The following is a 17,812-nucleotide window of genomic DNA, read 5'->3' as shown; positions in this document are numbered from 1 at the left end:
TTTTCTTCAAAACTTTTGAAGCGTTTTTTTTCTTCCTATAGAAGCTTAACTATATTAAATAATTATATAGAATTACAGTAATGTGTTGAAGACAACATTGTTTTTCCTAGAAAGGATTCTGGATGCCCCCCTTCCTTATCCCTGTTTCCACGAGAGCTCATGGACACACTGTAACCAAAGAGCATCTGACTCAGTGTCCCGACAAAGAAAATTTTACTTTGACTGAAGGAGTTTGTCCCAATAATTTATTACACTTTGACATTAGGACTTCTGGAGTACATGAGAGCTCAGTTACTAATGAAAACAAGTATTTCACACATTAAGGCCTCACCAGACCACTTTACAGCTGCTCATCGAGGCGGATAGGTAGCAAAATATGGTTGACAAATCTGAACAGTCAAGTAAATGAAGAGAAACTCTAATAGCCCAAAAATGTTTTATTAAATTCATAATCACCACTATAATGTTAAGTGAATCACTCATTCACATTAACTGCAATTTAATAATCTCTTAAATACTAGCCACATTTAACCATATAAGAAGTTTATTTCTAAACTATTGCGAGTCCTTTGGGTGCTGAGAGTTACAGATACTGTGTCCACAATATCACCGACTAGTGAAATCAGAACTTAGGTGTGTGTGTGTGTCGTAGTGCTGCTGCGGCTGCAGGCTAACCCGAAATGGTTCACGTCTCTGGAGATGATGCACCGCACCTTTAACAACCGTTCCCCCACAAAGGGAGGTGCCCCTTGTGAGGCTGTGAGAGGTTAAAAAAAATTAAAATTAAAAACGGTTGACCAAGGGGGCAAAAAAAATAAAAATAAAAGGAAAATCAGTTTGCTTCATTCTTTGAGGCTTCGTCAAAGTTCTCCACGAGATCTGCAAGACAGAAAACAACAAAGATCACCTGATTTTGTTCTGAAAGCAGAGCACAGTGTTCGGTTAAAGAGATTCAAGAGACAACTGCTGAAAGTGACAGTGATTTACTCCTCAAGGGAACCCCCCCCCCATTATTCCTGATACCCTGAACCTTTAAACTATCTGATTAAACACACAAAATAACTGATGAACTACTATATGTGCCCCAAGCAAGATCAGAACCAGATATAAAAAACTAAAGTGAGATTTTACAGAGGAAGAAGCTTTGTTTACTTCAAGGATAATAATTTGTATCAATACCTGGGACATCGTCATCATCCTCTTCTGCGTTTTCCTCCTTGACTGCTTTCATTTCCATTGCTAAAAAAAAAATGAAAACACAAAAATGTATCAAATGTTAAGGGTCACATTACAACTTCCACAATGCTAACATCCACTGATCCCTTGGTACAAAGCGGTGCTCTGCTGGGAAATTATTGCAGACTAAATATAACCCACCATTAAAACCAAACAACAACCTCCAGGGCTGTAAAATTAAGCTAGAAGTATCATGATTAACCCTAATGTTATAGACTCTGATGTTAAAATGACTAATTTTCCGAAGAAGAAATAAATGATCGCTTCATCACAACTAGATAGTGACTCACTTTTGTTATTGCTTAGTTAGAGGTGTGGTAGTGCTGACTGATGTGTATCACCACCCCCACCAAATGGAATTGTGGTGCCTTTTGGAACACCTTAATACAGTTATGAGAAATATTATGTTTGTTTGCTACAGGTCATCCAGGAACTTTGTGTTTCAGTTTTATTTTACTATCATATTTCTCATATTTAGTCTGTTACACACCTAAGTGACAGCTATCACGCTGTACTCAAGCTAACTAATGCTGATGTTTAAAAGTCAGAGTCCAAAAAGAAATGTGTCAAATTACATCAGCCATCTTTTATTTACAGTCTACGAGAGAGGCACAGAACCTGCCACACAACTTGCAGGATGAGCTGCAAACATAATATCAGAGTAGCTGTGCTAAAAGACCACAAAACATTATCATAAGCTGCAGAACGGCCCCTAAGAAGACGTCACGGTGACATTTTCCTTTATTTCTGCTCCTGTGTTGGACTCTGCACAGATTCACAGCACAGGGTTAGCTGTGCTGTGCTTCCAAGTGAAAAAGATGGTCCTGTCTCCCATGTTTGCTTCACTGGGTTTATTTTCATCTCCATGTGCATCATCTACAAGGCCAGCCCCTGCAGACTGAATCATCTAGATGCTCAGACCGTGTGCTGGAAGCGTTCCTGCCCTTACCAACTACCAATCACTCCCTGAGTGCTCTGATTCTTTCAGACTCACAGTCACGTTACGTCTAATCCTCAGTAACTCTAAACAAAACACTGCTGGATTAATGCACAATAATGTAAGAGCAAGTGTCTTAAGCAAGTTCAGCCATGACCAGCTGCAAACGCCCAAGTCATTTAAGCTCTGCGTTTGCCAACAGGGAGACCTGAACAATAGTCTCTCCTCTCACCACAATAATTCTTGTGTGACAAAAAAAAAAAAACCTCTGTCTGACGTGACCGTGACCATTATTCGCATGACAACCTCAGAGGGCACTCTGACATTGTGACACGGAACGTGTGTTTTTGTGTGTGCATGCTCACATTGCCGTGGGAACTGCTCAGCCAGCTTGCGCAGGCTGCTGAGGCTGTCGGCTCCCAGCTGGCTCAGGATGCCGGGCAGCATCTCTGTCAGCTGTTTGGTCTCTCCGTGGCCCGTGATGGCAAAGGTGTTGGCAGACAGAGACGCCTGAACTTTGGGGTTGTTGAAGTGAATCACCGTCCCGTCATCTTTTATCATATTCACCTGAGAGAAAGAGGGAAACCGCACAGTCTGGATTAGAGCCTTTATCCTACAAGATTTTGCACTGTCAGGCTTACTAAGACCAGCCCAGGTATATTAGACACTCTGGTGGGAAGAGGATTCCAAAAACAGAAATACGTCTTAATGCTCTGAGGAAATAAAGTACTACAAACACAGAAGACATTTCAGTTTTCAAGAATCTGTGACAAATGCATTAATGTCCTTTGAGTAGTTTTTGTTGGGCCTGTCCCAGAAACACCCACTGTACAGATTATGCTATGTGACTGTATCAGGTTCCAAATGAGCAAGTGTGTGATGTGATTCAACCAAAATAAAGACGTATGAGACTGTTGGATTTAAGACTGGTCTATGAATCATGTTTTTCCTGAGGCACTAAACACCACAGTTTGCACATTTAAAACAGCCACATATAAGGTAAACAGATTTAAGCTAGGGGCTGGGTTGAGCATAATCAAACTCATCAATGGAAAACAAAATATATTATATTATTTGATGCTTGATGCCAAAGTAACGAAAAAAATATATACATCTAGCCCAAAATCACCACACTGTACAGGCCCTGCAAAAAAACAACAACAAAACTAACTGCTGTAATTATCTTAATATAAACAGTATGCTGTAAAGACAAAATATATATTCAGTCAAAAAAAGAAAACAAAACAAATGTGCATCAGGTAAAGGTCCCTTTTTTGTTTATGCTCTGATGTAACACAGACACTTTATGGTATGCCCATTTGCTGAAAGCTCCCTAAAAATAAACTGGAAGATGACATGACTGCATTTCACTTAGGCGCCCCCCCCATCTTTCATCCTTTCGTATGCCGCATGACATAATGATAAAAAATTCAGGATCCTCAGAAAGAAACAAATCAAAATAGAACAGACACAGAGAGTGACAGTAGCATTAGTTTCCCTTTGATGGCTCACCTCTTCTATCCCTGCGATGTTGTTCACTGCCAGTTTCTTCAGAGAGCCCTGCAGCTTTTTGTCATCAGCTGTTGCCGTTTTGTGAACAACCTTTTTCTTCCTGCGGGCCGTTCCCTGAAGGGGAAAAAATGGATTTCATAACCGAGTGAACCAGAATGTCAAACATAGTTAAGGTCACACGCGTCATCCTGTCACGGACATAAAATTACCCTCACAGAAAAAGACCTGTTTTTATTATTATTATAAATGAGTGGCTTATTCTTTCCATCTCAGAGTGCATTCTTCAAGATAATTACATTAATCTATAAATACTGTGGCTCAGGAGGCAGAGCAGTAGTCAGGTAATTTTCAAGGTCGGTGTCTTTGGTAAAGATTTTGAACCCCAAATTTCCCCAGAAGCAGCTGCATTTACACAACCCACAATGATTGTGATTGGCTCATTCATTACAATCATTTTAAATAGAAAAAAACAAAACAAAACAGATTAACTAATAGAAAATGGAGAGCCTCTACTGGCCACTAGTACTTAGTGTCAAAATTGCAGAGCAGCGTCGGTACATCCACAAACAGCTAAAATACAGTGCTCCATTTGAAATGGAAAGTTGGAAATCTTGGAATTTTCAGCTGGAAGTTAGGCTTCCCACATGCACCAACATTGTGAGTGTAAACAGTAGGAAAACTGAAGAACCTGCCATGTGTACAACCACTGTTGTGTATTTGTCACTGGTTAGACAAGCAAACCCAGAACCAAACCTTTTCATTAACATGTTGCGGCGACATGCTGTGGCGTCATGCTGCAGCAGTGGTGGCAATGACAAAAAGGACAGAAGGAAGGGCTGAAAATGCTAAGATTCTCACTGGTAGTGATCAGGATGGACAGGATTAGAAATGAGTACATCAGAAGGACAGCTCAAGTTAGAGAGGCAAGGCTGAGATGGCTTGGATATGTGCCGAACAGGGGTAGTGTATATATTGGACAATGGATGTTGAAGATGGCACTGCCAGGCTGCAGGAAGAGAGCAAAACCACAGTGAAGAATTCATGAAAGCAGTGAAGGAAGACATGCAGGGGGTTGGTATGACAGAGAAGATGCTAGGGATAGGGTGAGATGGAGGCAGGTGATCTACTATGGTGATCACTAAAGGGAGCGGCTGAAAGTATGGAACATACTTCACTTTAAATTTAAACATCTGTCCAGTTAGGAAGACCTGAGCGGTAGGGCTGTGCGATAAATCTCATATCCCGATGTAAGACATCTATCGCCCGATAACGATATAAATCACAAAAATGTAACATTTTCTGTAAATTCTGTGAATCTCGGGCAGCTCGACTTGCGGGAAGTGTTTCCAGCTGGGCGTCGTGTAACTGGAGTCGAGTGTTTTAACCAATGCATGAAACGATACATTTTTAGACATAAGTTGTAACGGCCGCCGTTTTCTTTGTGAGTATTTATTACACGGTGTGCTGCAGGGAAAAGCCTGTTCTAACGTTTGAGTCTAAGATTTATTTTTTTAGCACCTAACAGCTCTTTTTTACTTCTCATCCGTAAATACTCCGCACACTCTTTCACGTGATTCAGTTTATTTTGAAAAGTCTTAACAGGATCTTGAGCTTTATTGTGAAAGGTTTATGTGGAAAATAAACATTGACGTTGTTGCTAACGACAATGCATAAAAACAGGTGCTTGTCCGTCAGTAGTGTGATTATATTAAATATAAGAGAAAGAGAGAACTTTAAGAAATTAATATAGCCACTGCAGTGACCATCAAAACGATGAAAAAATATTGCCGTAAACAGTTTATTTTGCGACACCACGAAACAAATGATAGCGTAAAATGAAACTATAGATGTTTTTATATCGTCATCCGATATATATCGTTATATTGAACAGCCCTACTGAGCGGTGTACCATAAAGACAGACATAATGAGTTCCCTTATTTTACATGACTGGTGCTAAACATATAACCTAGTCCGAAGGAGATCATGCACGTTACTCAAACTGCTGAAGAAGAAAATTTATCCCACAGAAAGAAGCCGAGCAGTACAATTAAAGCAGAATTGGTGCACTCTCAGAAATGTACCTGAATTCATTTAGAGATAAAGAAAACACATTTTGATGCTTGGTTCATTTTATACCAAGTCTGTTTTACAGTGCCAGCAATACAGCTAATAGAGCATAAGCCTATTTCAAGGCTAGTTATCAACAGGCAACAAAATCAAAGGAAATGTTTTCACTTTGGAACAAAGGTAAACACCACGTCATCTTCATTGGTATATGGGAGACACACTGAGTAATGTGAAGATTCCATGTCACATGAGAAACAAACAGTAGCACTGAGAATGTACTAAGTGACAACATAAACAAATGTATGAATTCACATGATTTTCTGCAGCACTGCTTTCTTTACTTATATGTAACTGGATTAAGAAAGAAAGCTGCCAACCACGGTGGTGATACTGGGGGTTTTGTCAAGCTGTGTAATGTAAAGAAATCCTGTTTATGTTCACAGTGTCACAGCACAGGTCACTCCACTGGACAAGTACAACTGATTTTTTTTAAGTACCAAGAGAAAAGACATACCTTACTGTATGTCATGTGACCTTCCATGTGACCATATTAAGCAAAACATGGTCAGTATTGATGCACTGGTAAGCAAAATATTACACCCAAAAAAGGGAAGTTAGTCCAAAAGTTCAAACCACACTACTCAATTGAAGCGAATCAAACTTCTGTGATGGTTGAATTATCAGAAAGCTTCTATAGGTTGAAGAACAGAAAACATAGAAAGGTGCTTAAGCCATGTGAGATATTGGTTGCCTCCTCCACCCAGTGAGCTAAACTAGTGTCCACTAACCTTTTGTTTTTTATTTTAAGGAAGAGCTTTACTCCCACCCAAATATTTAAACCAGACATTATGCATCTATATTTCAGCACCACAAATTCATTGTGATAGATACACAGAAACAAGAGTCTGTTGAGGGTCACTCCAGTTTAAAAAAAAATGTTGAGAATGTCGACGTGAGGTTAAAGGAATTTCAGAGCAAGAAAAACAAATAACGCCACCTAGTGTGTGACTGAAGGCTTCACAATAAATGTGAACAAAGCCAGAGAGGCCACAGATGAAGGGGCACAGCTCTGCCCTCCCCCAAAAAGGGAATGCTGAGGTCAGGAGGAAACACCTGACCTCAGCTGAATACCATCACACCTTGAAATGAGCAGGAAAATGAACCCATGACAGATGAATCCAAAATGTGACATCTGTTAAGTTACCATAATTAGAATAAAAGAAGAGATCCAGCAGACTCTTACCTTTCCACCTATTCGGACCTGAGCCTGAAGTTTAGCGAGCTTCTCTTGATTCATAGTGTTCTGTTTTGAAAGTAAAAAAACAAAACACACATTTAACGTGATTTTATTCCCATGCTTATCAAAGAGGGGAAAAAAACAGTTTTTGTTTTTTTCAGCTCTTAATACCACCATCTGCCTGAGGAGCGCCGCATGCTGCTGCTGAAATACAATAGTCCCAGCATGAGCTACAATAATCCCCCAAAATAACAAACTGGAAATGAGCTGACTGACAATCTAATCGTTACACTCAACCTGCTGACCATTATACACTGAATGTGATGAAGAGATATATCTGGGCTTTGTCGTTTTAAATTACATCCACGATAACTGTAGCTAGTTAGGCTGCTAACTAGTTGAGCAGCTAAGCTAATGCTAGCACCAAACTAGAAGAAACAAGCTGAACGCACCTGCTTTGGTATCGACACCTAAATTTAAGCTCAAATCCAACGATGGAAACAAACCAGCGCAGATGTCTGCTGAGAAATACCCCCCAAATTACCTGTGGTAATGAATTTGCTGACGGTCAGTTGTACTAGTCTCGCCGTTAACCACCCAGCTTAGCTTAAACTATCGTTAAGTCAACAGCAATTACATACATTTCCTGTTGGGATTTTCACTATAAGGTTTAAATAACGCCCGTCAAACGATGTTATATAGCTTTTATCCAGGTGAAAAGGACATAAATGCAAATGTTAAAAATATCTCAAGTTAAATTTAAACTTATATTAACTGACATATGTAAATATATTGTATATTTGCTATATTTCGATGTAGTTCAAACTTTTATTTTGGCACAACTTTCCGGTGTCATATCAGAATTTCGTTGTCTAGCTTCACTATGTGACAAAGCAGCGAAGAGCACGCGGTTATGTGGATGTGATGTCATATGACCCGCCCCTCCAAAAGGAAAATGAATCACCGTTGGCCAATAGTAAAACGCGGACACACACGCGCGCACAAACGTGCACGCCCACAAACACAACATGATTATAACAAAAATGAAAGTTTTAGGGAAGTTTACATACATTCGTCACGGACATTAATGTCATGGTAATTTGGGGCTTTTCATGATTTCTTTCGATTTTTTCTTTATTCAGGTTGGTATGACTGGACAAAATCCTTTAATTAATTTAAATAAACAAGAACTGTGTGCACAAGTTTGTGTTTATTTTGGATTTTCTATAACCCATACAGGGTATATATGAACAAAATCCCATTAATGATTGGTTAAAGTTGCATCTCGACCGCTGATATTTGACCAATCTTTTTGGCAGATTTGGTAAAGTTTTAATTGGTTTCCTGGCACAGATCCGGCTATTAAGCATAGTCCACAAATTATCAACAGAGGTTGAAGTTGGGGTTTTGGGAAGGCCATTTTAGAAACTTAATGTTAGCCTGCTTTATCCATTCCTAACCCATTTTTGATTTGTATTTGGGATTATTGTCTCTTCGAACACCCAATTGTGCTCTTCCCTTCTTTATTATTCTAACCACTTTGTGCAGTGTACCAGTACCACTGGCAGCAAAAGAGTCCTAGAGTGTAATGCTACCACCACCATGCTTGACCAATGAGAAAAGTGTTCCTAGGTTTAAAAGCCACATCATTACTACTCCAAACATACTTTTCATCATTGTGGTCAAATAGCTCAACTGTTCTCCAGAAGCCATTTGGTTTGTCCATGTGAAGGGCTGCAAACACTAGTCGAGCCTGAAGGTGTTGACTTTGAAGCAGCACCTCTCAGACCATGGTGATGTAAAACTCACTTCACTGTGGACAGTAACACTGGTGTCACATCAGTTTCTAATTCATGACAGGCTTGAGCCTTGGTTGTGCCCGGGTTGTTTCTGAACATCCTAACCTGTTTCCTCTGATCTAAAGGTGACAGTTTGGGTCTTCTTCCAGACCTTGGAAAAGTGGTGATACATCTGGAAACTTGTAGTTGTGTACAGGTAATTAAAGTTATGATCTTGAAATCTGCAGTTGTTTCAAAATGACTCCAAGACACCTTCCCAACGGAAAGCTACAATTCTACAGATCTCCTTTGAGAAATTACCGGTTGTTGTCAATTGTGATCACCAAGGAGAAGTTAACACTTTTTGGCCTTGTCAAGTTAAAAGACATTGTAGAACCTTGAGCTCTGCTTATTAAAAGATCTAATTGAGTGTATGAATATATTTTAGCCTGTGTGTAAACATTTGATCCTGTGTGGACTACAGGAAATCAAAAATAAATTGTGCAAACAACTCTCATTTCCTATAGTCATTAAAGATGTAAGTTGTACAATAGTTCAACTCTGGAAAAATAACTGTTCAAATCACGTCGATTTGTAAAAGCAGATTTAAACTTCTGACTGAAGTGAACATTCAAAGGGACCATAGAAAACTAAATAATCTAGGCAAATAAACAGAAAATTGTAAATTTTCTTTTATTAAAGAAAGAAAGAAAGAAAGAAAGAAAGAAAGAAAGAAAGAAAGAAAGAAGAATTGTAACATATATTTATTAAAACACAAAACAAAACCAGGTTTTCCTGTGCACAGCTTTTATTATGAAACGCGGCTGTTATACATCCGGGTCACTTGGCTAACTATCGGTCACTGCTATTAGCTGTTCCCGTCCGCATTTTGACAAGGAAAAGCACTCAAAATGCAAACCTCTCTGCTGAACTTCGGCCTTTTCTCAGTTTTTCAGCTTTTAATCTCTTTATCGTGTTTCCAGGAGGTTGTGGAAGCCACCAGCGGGAGAGGTGAGTCTAAATCTGGAGTTAATGATTGATTTAAAGCAGGATCTTTGTGTAGCTTCATTGATATTGTCATCAGTGGCAGAGCAGAGCAGAGCCAGATGTCTTTCACCCTGAAACCTAATATCCGTGTCCTGGTTTACTGAGCAGGTGTAAGCATGTGTTTCTGTCGGGCAGACATAATTTGTAGTTTTTCTGGTCAGCTTAGCCGAGTTGTTTTATAGCTTTAAGTCCTCTACAGACCTGAATTTTCCTTTTAGTTTAACGATTTCTTCATTACTACTGTATTAACTTATAATTATACTCACTCAAATTAAAATGTTTTTCGCTAAGAACACAGGAAGATGAGATATATGCTTAAATAAAATATGCCTACATGAATGTTGTTCATTTTGATTGGAAAAAAAAGTTGTACAGTATGAATGTAATTAGTAGTGGGCGTTAAAAGAAACAAGCTAGTGAATGCGATTAAAGTTTAGTACTGAAACAAATGATTAATCCGTTGATTGCCATCTTAATTATTCAGAAGTAGCAGTAGAAAGAGTAGAAAATAAAGAGGATGTTAAATAAAATGTTTTTTTGTCTTTTTATCAAACAGCTTTTTCTTCTTGCAGATTTTGCCGGTTTATTTCTGATAAATTCGCCACATTTTAATTCTCAGTTTTCCCATTTTTTTCTTACATTTTTTCCTCATAAATTTTCCAGATTTTAATTTTAATAGTTTTTTCTTTAGTAAATTTGCCACTTTATTTTTGTTTATCTAAAATGTATTTCATGCTTATTAATAGTACTACTAGTAATAAGCTACTACTACTTTTATTATTGGTGAAGTAGCTGTATAAAGTACCTTGTTTCAGCCCTGTTTGCTATAGCACTATCTAGCCAGCGACTTTTATATGACTAATATCAAATAACTTGCCATTCAGTAGTATTTGCCAGAGTTTCCTCGTACCCCTATCTATTGATTGAGTATTTAGGGCGAACACACCCTGGTGTGCAACACAATACCAGATACACAGTGTGGGTGTGCTCATTGATTGTCTCTGCCTGCAGGATTCGGTGATCACATCCACTGGAGGACGCTGGAAGATGCCAAGAAAGAAGCTGAAGCCAGGTGAGCTAAAATATTACAAACACTTCCTGAAATGCTGCCAAAGAGCCTTTTGTGCAAAGATTAGCCCGAGGCAGCTGTTAAAACCCCCCACGCATATATCTATTTTTGTCCTGGTTAGAGGAGCAGATTGACAAGTTGTCAACGAGCGGGTGTAGTTTTTCATGTGTGGCAATTTCAGACTTTAAAAACATGGAGCAGTGTGAGGAGTTTTCAGTTTGGAACAGCATGAGTTTAATTTTGGTTTTGATGCACTTTTAAATGTGTTTAAATTAACAGCGGGCTGCCGATCATGGTCATCATCCACAAGAGCTGGTGTGGAGCCTGCAAAGGTAAAATAATGTTCCACCGAAAAATCTCTTCTATAACGTAAAAATACGCCACATTAGGTGTAATTAAAATCATGGTGAACATTTTTGAATTTAGTCGATTGACATTACTTTGAAGAGAGAATCAAAGCCAGAAATGTTGCATATTTCCTGCTTAAATATACGGTATATATATTTTTTTTTACAGAAAACATTTAAACATAAAAGGGTTAAAATTTAGACAAGTTGTCTGAGTCATCAAATACTGTACACGTGAAGCTTTTATGATCAGTAAATTTATGTACACGTAATAATAGTAGCTTCACTTTGTTGAACAACCAGGACAAGGTGTTGAAATTACGCTTACACCTCTTAAGATATGACATTTTTTTGTAATTGACTGGTTCATTAAGTGTTAAAATGTGGACATTTGAGAATTTAGTATGTTAAACTTTAGATCTGTGGCTCATGAACAAAAATGAACATGTTGTGTTGTCTGCGAGAACAGGCTGTTGTATGGATACTTTAAAACGCCCCTAAAGCGCTGCTTTTTTAGTGCAGGGCATGTTACCAGTGGTTTAGCAGCCTGCCAGAAAGCTCCTGAAAACCTGTAAGGTAGCAATGCAGAGATGCTTAAACACCTGAAGCTGTACAGATGCTGCTGGGCCTTTTTAAAACCGCAGTGATGTTAGTTGCTTATGTCAGGTGTTTGTGTATGTGGACTCCCAGGTATTTAAATCTGTGCATCTGCTCAAACCCTGGGGTCTGTTTATGATGAACAGCCAATCAGAAGAAAGTCGCCTTAAAGGTAGATGAGCTAAACCAGCTCCTTTCAGACAGAAGATGAACTAAGGAGCTAAACAAGGATGATTCTGAGTCATGCAAGGCCCCTCTTGTAAAGTCCAAGAATGACAAAAGTTGGAGATGAAATCGATCTACAATGCCTGAAATTGAGTTTTATATTTGTTTAATTAACTTAGGATATTGCTTAACAATTTCAATGTCACAGAAAATATATTCATGGAAAAATATTTCTGTTGAAAGCAGAATCAACTGTTTTTATCAGCTTTTTAAAATGATCCAAATCGTGGCTACAGTGTTGTTGTTAATCAGGAAGCCCGTCTTTGGATCTCAGCCAGATGCCTAATGTGGAAAATTGGGACAAACAAAGCAATCAGGAAATGACAAAAACCGGAAGGGTTGTTGGAAAAAGTGACTATTTTCAGTAACAAGTGAAATGTAACATGAGAATTCAGCAGATCTGAAAATTTGAGTTTTATTTTTTTACTTAAAGGAATGTCTTAATTCTAAAACTAAAGAACAACAGAGGCTTTTAATTATTTAAGCTTCTTCATTGTAAATATAAAAGCTCTGGTTGGTTTGCATTTGATTGTGGTGTAAAATAACCTCCTTATTATGTTGTTGTTTTTATAATCAGCACTGAAGCCCAAGTTTGCTGAATCCAAGGAGATCTCTGAACTGGCACACAACTTTGTAATGGTGAACCTGGAGGTGAGGATATATTGAAAGCACCTTAAAGCAGCTGCTTCTTATATTTTCTGTTTATTTCAGTGTATTGATGTAAAACTATCAAGTTTTTGTTCCCTTTTATTTCTTGTTTTATCGTCATGCTACAAGTCAGAATTGACACATTGGCTGTTTTTGGATTTGTTTCCACTAATCTCTCATTTTAACAGGATGAAGAGGAGCCAAAGGATGAAGCCTTCAGCCCAGATGGGGGATACATTCCTCGGATTCTTTTCCTTGGTAGGAAAGCGGGGGCGTAATCAGCCTTGATGTAAACATCTTTGAGGAGTGACTCCTTGTGCAGTTAGTGGTAATAGTAATAGTTTTCTGGTCCAGGTTACATTATATTATCAGAAAACAGAAAGTTTTTAGAACTAAAGACAAAGTTAGTATTGTTATAAATAATACAACGAAAAGTTTCTAAACAATATTGTCATACAAGTCTCATCCACTTCTCTTTGGGAAATGTTTAAAAAAGACCTAATGGGCAGGTTGAACTTCCTGCAGTTCTACACATAAACTCAAAAGTTTATGAATGAATTGTGTCTGTACTTTTTATGCACTTATTTGCCCTAAAAAGAATAATTTGGCCAGACATTCCTTCCGAGAAGATATATCAGATCTGAACCAGAGGTTGACATGACCCTGTTGTAGGTCAGACAGGCTGTAAAAGGTGTGGAAGCTTGTTTCAGCCACTGCAAAAATATTTTTGCTATCCATAAGTCAAAATTTAGATGGAGAGAAATTTGCCTCAAAAGTGTTACAAATGGGTAGGAAGCGTGAACTAAAATTTGCAAACGTGAGCAACTTTTGAGGACTCGCAAATGCACACTCCAATCCACGTAAACTTTTTTAAAAATACGTCTATCCAAAGAATCCAAAGGCTAAAAGTACAGGCAACATCCCTTGCTTACTTGCTGAGCCGATCGTGGCTCAAGAGTTGGCAGTTCGTCTTGTAATCGGAAGGTTGCCGGTTCGAGCCCCAAGGTCATTGTGTTCTTGGGCAAGACACTTCACCTGTTGCCTACTGGTGGTGGTCAGAGGGCCCGGTGGCACCAGTGTCCAGCAGCCTCGCCTCTGTCAGTGCGCCCCAGGGTGGCTGTGGCTACAATGTAGCTTACCATCACCAGTGTGTGAATGTGTGTGTGAATGGGTGAATGACTGAATGTGTAAAGCGCTTTGGGGTCCTTAGGGACTAAGTAAAGCACTATACAAATACAGGCCATCTACCATTTTTACTATAAAGCCTTAAATGCGTGTGCACAATTGCCTGATACACACAGATCATGTCCCAGGCCCACCTGGGATTTTTCACACTGAAAGCTTTGCACAGATCCACAGACGTAAGTTGCATTCTTTCTCAGTGTAAACTGGGACATCTTAGTTTTATGCTTGTGGATCATAAGGTATGCATTTGCAACACTTTTAAAGCAAATGTCTCTCCATAAATTTCAAGTTATCAACTTAAAGTGTCAATTTAACTCAAATTTCAAGTTATGTTTTGAACTTTCAGTTATTTTCTTAGTAATTACATCAAAAGTTTGACATAATGATGGGAAATTTTGACGTATGGACGGCAAAAAATGTCTTTTTCCCTTTTAGTGTGCCTTGATCATCAAAATGTTGAAAGCCGGTGATTTAGACAGCCAGCAGTCTTTATTAGTTTATCCTGCACGCACAGACTCACGTTATACTAAGAAAAAGCTGTGCGCTGTGCTGGGAACTGCCCAGCATGGCAGGTCTCAGCATGCTGCTACATCAAAGGAGAAGCTGATTAACAGATGTATGGCTACAACAGCTGTGCTGCTCAATATCACTGCTCTTTGAGCTACCCGGCCCGGCCCTACACCACACCGCACCACCACCCAGACTTTTCTAATAAAACCCACCTCTTCATAAATAAACATCAGAATATCATATGAGGAATTATTCGTCAAGAACATCTTAGATTAAATGAAAAACACAGTTTTTGTTTTATTTGTTTCAACTATTTCTTTTTCTCCCCTCTTTATGTCCTTCACAGATCCGCTCGGCCATGTCCATCCTGAAATCAACAACAAAAATGGGAACCCCAACTACAAGTACTTTTACAGCAATGCAGAACACGGTAACAGTTCAGATGATCATTTCTCTGTTGGTGGGATATTAAATTCACTTCACAGCCAATTTAAGGTTGCTTTATATTATAAGATCCTACAAACTGTCCTCTATGAGCAAACACTTGGTGGTGGGGAGGAAGAACTCCCCTTTAAAAGGAAGAGCAGGCTCAGGGAGAAGATGCCCTGGTTGGTTTGGAACTGAGGGGTAGAAAAGAGAGAAAACAGGACAAAAAACAAATTTCAGAAGAGGAGAGATGAGATTTACTGTACTGCAGACTACACTGAACACGTTTTTTAGGTACACCTGTTTAACTGCTTGCTAACACAGATCTCTAATCAGCCAATCACATAGCAGTAAGCCAATACATTTAAGCATACGGACAACCTACTGAAGTTCCAACTGAGCATCAGAATGAGGTGAAAAGGTGATTTCATTTACTTCGAAGGTGGCAGGTCGTTGGTACCAGACTGGATATATTTAAGAAACTGAAGACCAACCCGGGTGAAACTCCTGTTATTTAGGAACAGGAAACTGATGCTACAGTTTGCATGCACTCACCAAAATCTGACAACAGAAGACTGGAAAAACGTTGCCTGGTCAGATGAGTCTCGATTACACAACACTGCCATGGTCTGGTCACAATTTGGCATAAACAACAAGAAAGCATGGATCTATCCTGTATTGCAGGGGTGTCAAACATAAGGCCCAGGGGCCAGAATCAGCCTGGCAAAGACTCCAATATGAACCCAACAAGGTGGCTTTAGAAAATGTGAAGTAGGGTATAAATTTTATGTTTAACTGTATTTGTGTAAGTTTCACAGCTTGTCCTGCTGATTAAAAACCTCCCCCATGGTTACCAAAGTAACTGAGTAATACGTAAGAAATTAATCAGCAGCTAGTTTTTCTCATATTAAGACATCTCAGGGAGTAAATGTGTAGTTGGACCTCTTCACGCTGACAGAGTTGCACTGGTTCAGCCCACTTAAGATTAAACCATCATGTGATGTAAAATCACCTGAAATATCTCTTCCTTTAAAAAAGGAGTTCTTCTTCCCTCCTGTCACCATGTAGTTAGGTATACATTACTGGATCATTAAGGCTCTTTCTATAATATTGTAGGGTCTTTACCTTCATCTTAAAGCACCTTAAGACGACTGTGGTTGTGCCTTGTTGCTGTACAAATACAACAAAACTTCAGATATATCTTCCAAACTTTCAGCAGTTCATGTTTATTTATTTCTGCCTTTCTTTCCTCTCTGCTACTCAGTTATATCCGGTATGAAGGAGGCTCAGGACAAGCTGACAGGGGACACCTTCAACCAAGGTCACACTGGAGATGAGCTGTGAGGAGGCTACGACGGGCTTCAGGCTGTAAGGGCTAAACTTCCTCTACCTGAGCCTGTGCTTTCAAGTTCCTCCAAACCACCCCTTAGGATATTTATCCTTTTTCACACAGTGGGGTTTGTCTCACTGACTGAAGCCAACCATTATAGGAATCGGTGCTTTAGTATTTCCCTCTGTCTTTTACTCCTCCTCCTAATGTAATTAAATGCCATATACTGTACTTACTGTCTGTAGAGGATACAACCAACTCAAATTAGCCACGTTTACTGCCATCTGTTGTCAGTTAGTTAGAAACATCACACCTTTGAAAAGCCAAGACTTTAGGAAGATGCTCCGTCTGCCATAGACAAGTTTCATTTCTCAAACACACAAAGAGACCTTTAAAGTTTTCACCCAGGAGCATTGAAGCTACACTTTTCACCTTAGTTCCGATTAAGTATTTAAACGCCTCCAGTGATGTGCTTCCAGAGATCCTCTACAGTAGGTGTATCTTATCTGTCTGTGAAACTTTTCACCATGCACGACATGGGCTTTGAACATCTGATTTATTACTGATTTATTCCCGCCAGTTTGTGTATACTTACTCATCCAAACCATAGACAGTATGGAAGATGGCTGGAGCTACCATGACGCCACGCTCTGGTTAGTGAAGTCTTGTTCTAAAGCCTCAATGAGCTTATTCGCTGTCACCTTCTTTTGGGTTTTGAAACCATCAGCTCATCAGGAAGCGTTTAAAAAGTCAAGGGAGAGGGTCTTTTCCACATAGACTTCTATAGGACCCGAGGTCTTTTTGCAACCACTCGAATCGCCCCCTGATGATCATTAGAAAGAAAGCAGTTATGAGGTACTTTGTGCTTCTGGCGTCACTTTTCAGACACTGAAACTGCCTCCACCTTTTATACAGTCTATGATCTATATTACAGTTTTTGTTTTTCCTGTTTTGCTGCTTGTAAAGTGACACCACTCTTCATTTTTTATGGGCCTCATTAAACTCTTGAATTAAGGGAAGGGATCATTTGTGAAGTGTCTTGATGTATTTTATACATGAACACGGCCAAGTGTGCAAATAAAGTTTGTTTGGTTGAACGCTTTGACTCATTTCACTCTGAGCCTCACAAGGTTTTATTATTGTATTAAGTAAAACTGGAACTAGTCTCATAGCAGGACAGGAATCAGCTGGAGCACCTTTGGGTGGAGTTTGCATGCTCTCCCTGTGGTTTCCTACCACAATCCAAATGCATGCAAGTTAGATTAATTGATTATAAATTGGTTGTAGGTGAATGGGAGCAGGAATAGCCTAGGGACTTGGTAGGCTGTACTCCTCTTTGATAGGCTTCGGCCTCCTGGTTTAAAAAAAAAAAAAAAAAGGATAAACTGAACTAGGTGTGACTAAATAATCTTAAAACTAACCCACACAAGTTTTTGAATGTGGAAAACTAAAATATAAAAAAAAGAGAAATGTCCTTAAAGTTTTAGCCTTTTTCAGCTTGATAACATTTGTCCACACTACCTGTGTGACGAAGCATAATATTCAGATTTTACCCAAATCCTACCCCTGAGAAACACCCTGTAAATCTAAACTAATAAGACTAAAACTGAAACTAAACTAAAAAAAAACTACAAAATACAAATAAGCCTTTTCAAACATT

At 39.0% G+C, this 17,812-nt stretch overlaps 2 protein-coding genes across 3 annotated transcripts; one reads left to right on the top strand and one right to left on the bottom strand.

The window, feature by feature from the left end:
- Nucleotides 1-419: 419 nt before the first annotated feature.
- Nucleotides 420-7,675, bottom strand: LOC146553284 (transcription factor BTF3 homolog 4-like). 2 transcript variants are annotated; one of them, XM_085254617.1, is made up of 6 exons: nucleotides 7,535-7,675; nucleotides 6,997-7,056; nucleotides 3,686-3,799; nucleotides 2,539-2,740; nucleotides 1,180-1,239; nucleotides 420-879 (listed from the first exon to the last, which is right to left on the bottom strand). In XM_085254617.1, the coding sequence occupies exons 2-6, from the start codon at nucleotides 7,048-7,050 to the stop codon at nucleotides 833-835; spliced, it is 477 nt and encodes a 158-aa protein (XP_085110743.1). In that variant the 5' UTR covers nucleotides 7,051-7,056; nucleotides 7,535-7,675; the 3' UTR covers nucleotides 420-832. The 2 variants fall into 2 exon arrangements, with proteins under 2 accessions (XP_085110743.1, XP_085110744.1); XM_085254618.1 differs by having other exon boundaries at nucleotides 7,443-7,596.
- A 1,918-nt stretch (nucleotides 7,676-9,593) lies between these two features.
- Nucleotides 9,594-17,249, top strand: txndc12 (thioredoxin domain containing 12 (endoplasmic reticulum)). Its single transcript, XM_085253861.1, has 7 exons — nucleotides 9,594-9,779; nucleotides 10,827-10,887; nucleotides 11,164-11,216; nucleotides 12,631-12,704; nucleotides 12,890-12,959; nucleotides 14,743-14,826; nucleotides 16,087-17,249. Exons 1-7 carry the CDS (start codon nucleotides 9,680-9,682, stop codon nucleotides 16,164-16,166), a joined length of 522 nt encoding a protein of 173 aa, XP_085109987.1. The 5' UTR covers nucleotides 9,594-9,679; the 3' UTR covers nucleotides 16,167-17,249.
- The last annotated feature ends 563 nt before the right edge of the window (nucleotides 17,250-17,812 follow it).

This window comes from Mchenga conophoros, linkage group LG18 (genome assembly GCF_057382185.1).
Source record: "Mchenga conophoros isolate Kocher_MC1m ecotype Shallow Benthic linkage group LG18, M_conophoros_male_GT1.1, whole genome shotgun sequence".
Lineage (NCBI taxonomy): Eukaryota > Metazoa > Chordata > Actinopteri > Cichliformes > Cichlidae > Mchenga > Mchenga conophoros.
The sequence above is the reverse complement of the archived record's forward strand: the minus strand, read 5'-3'. Positions and strand labels throughout refer to the sequence as shown.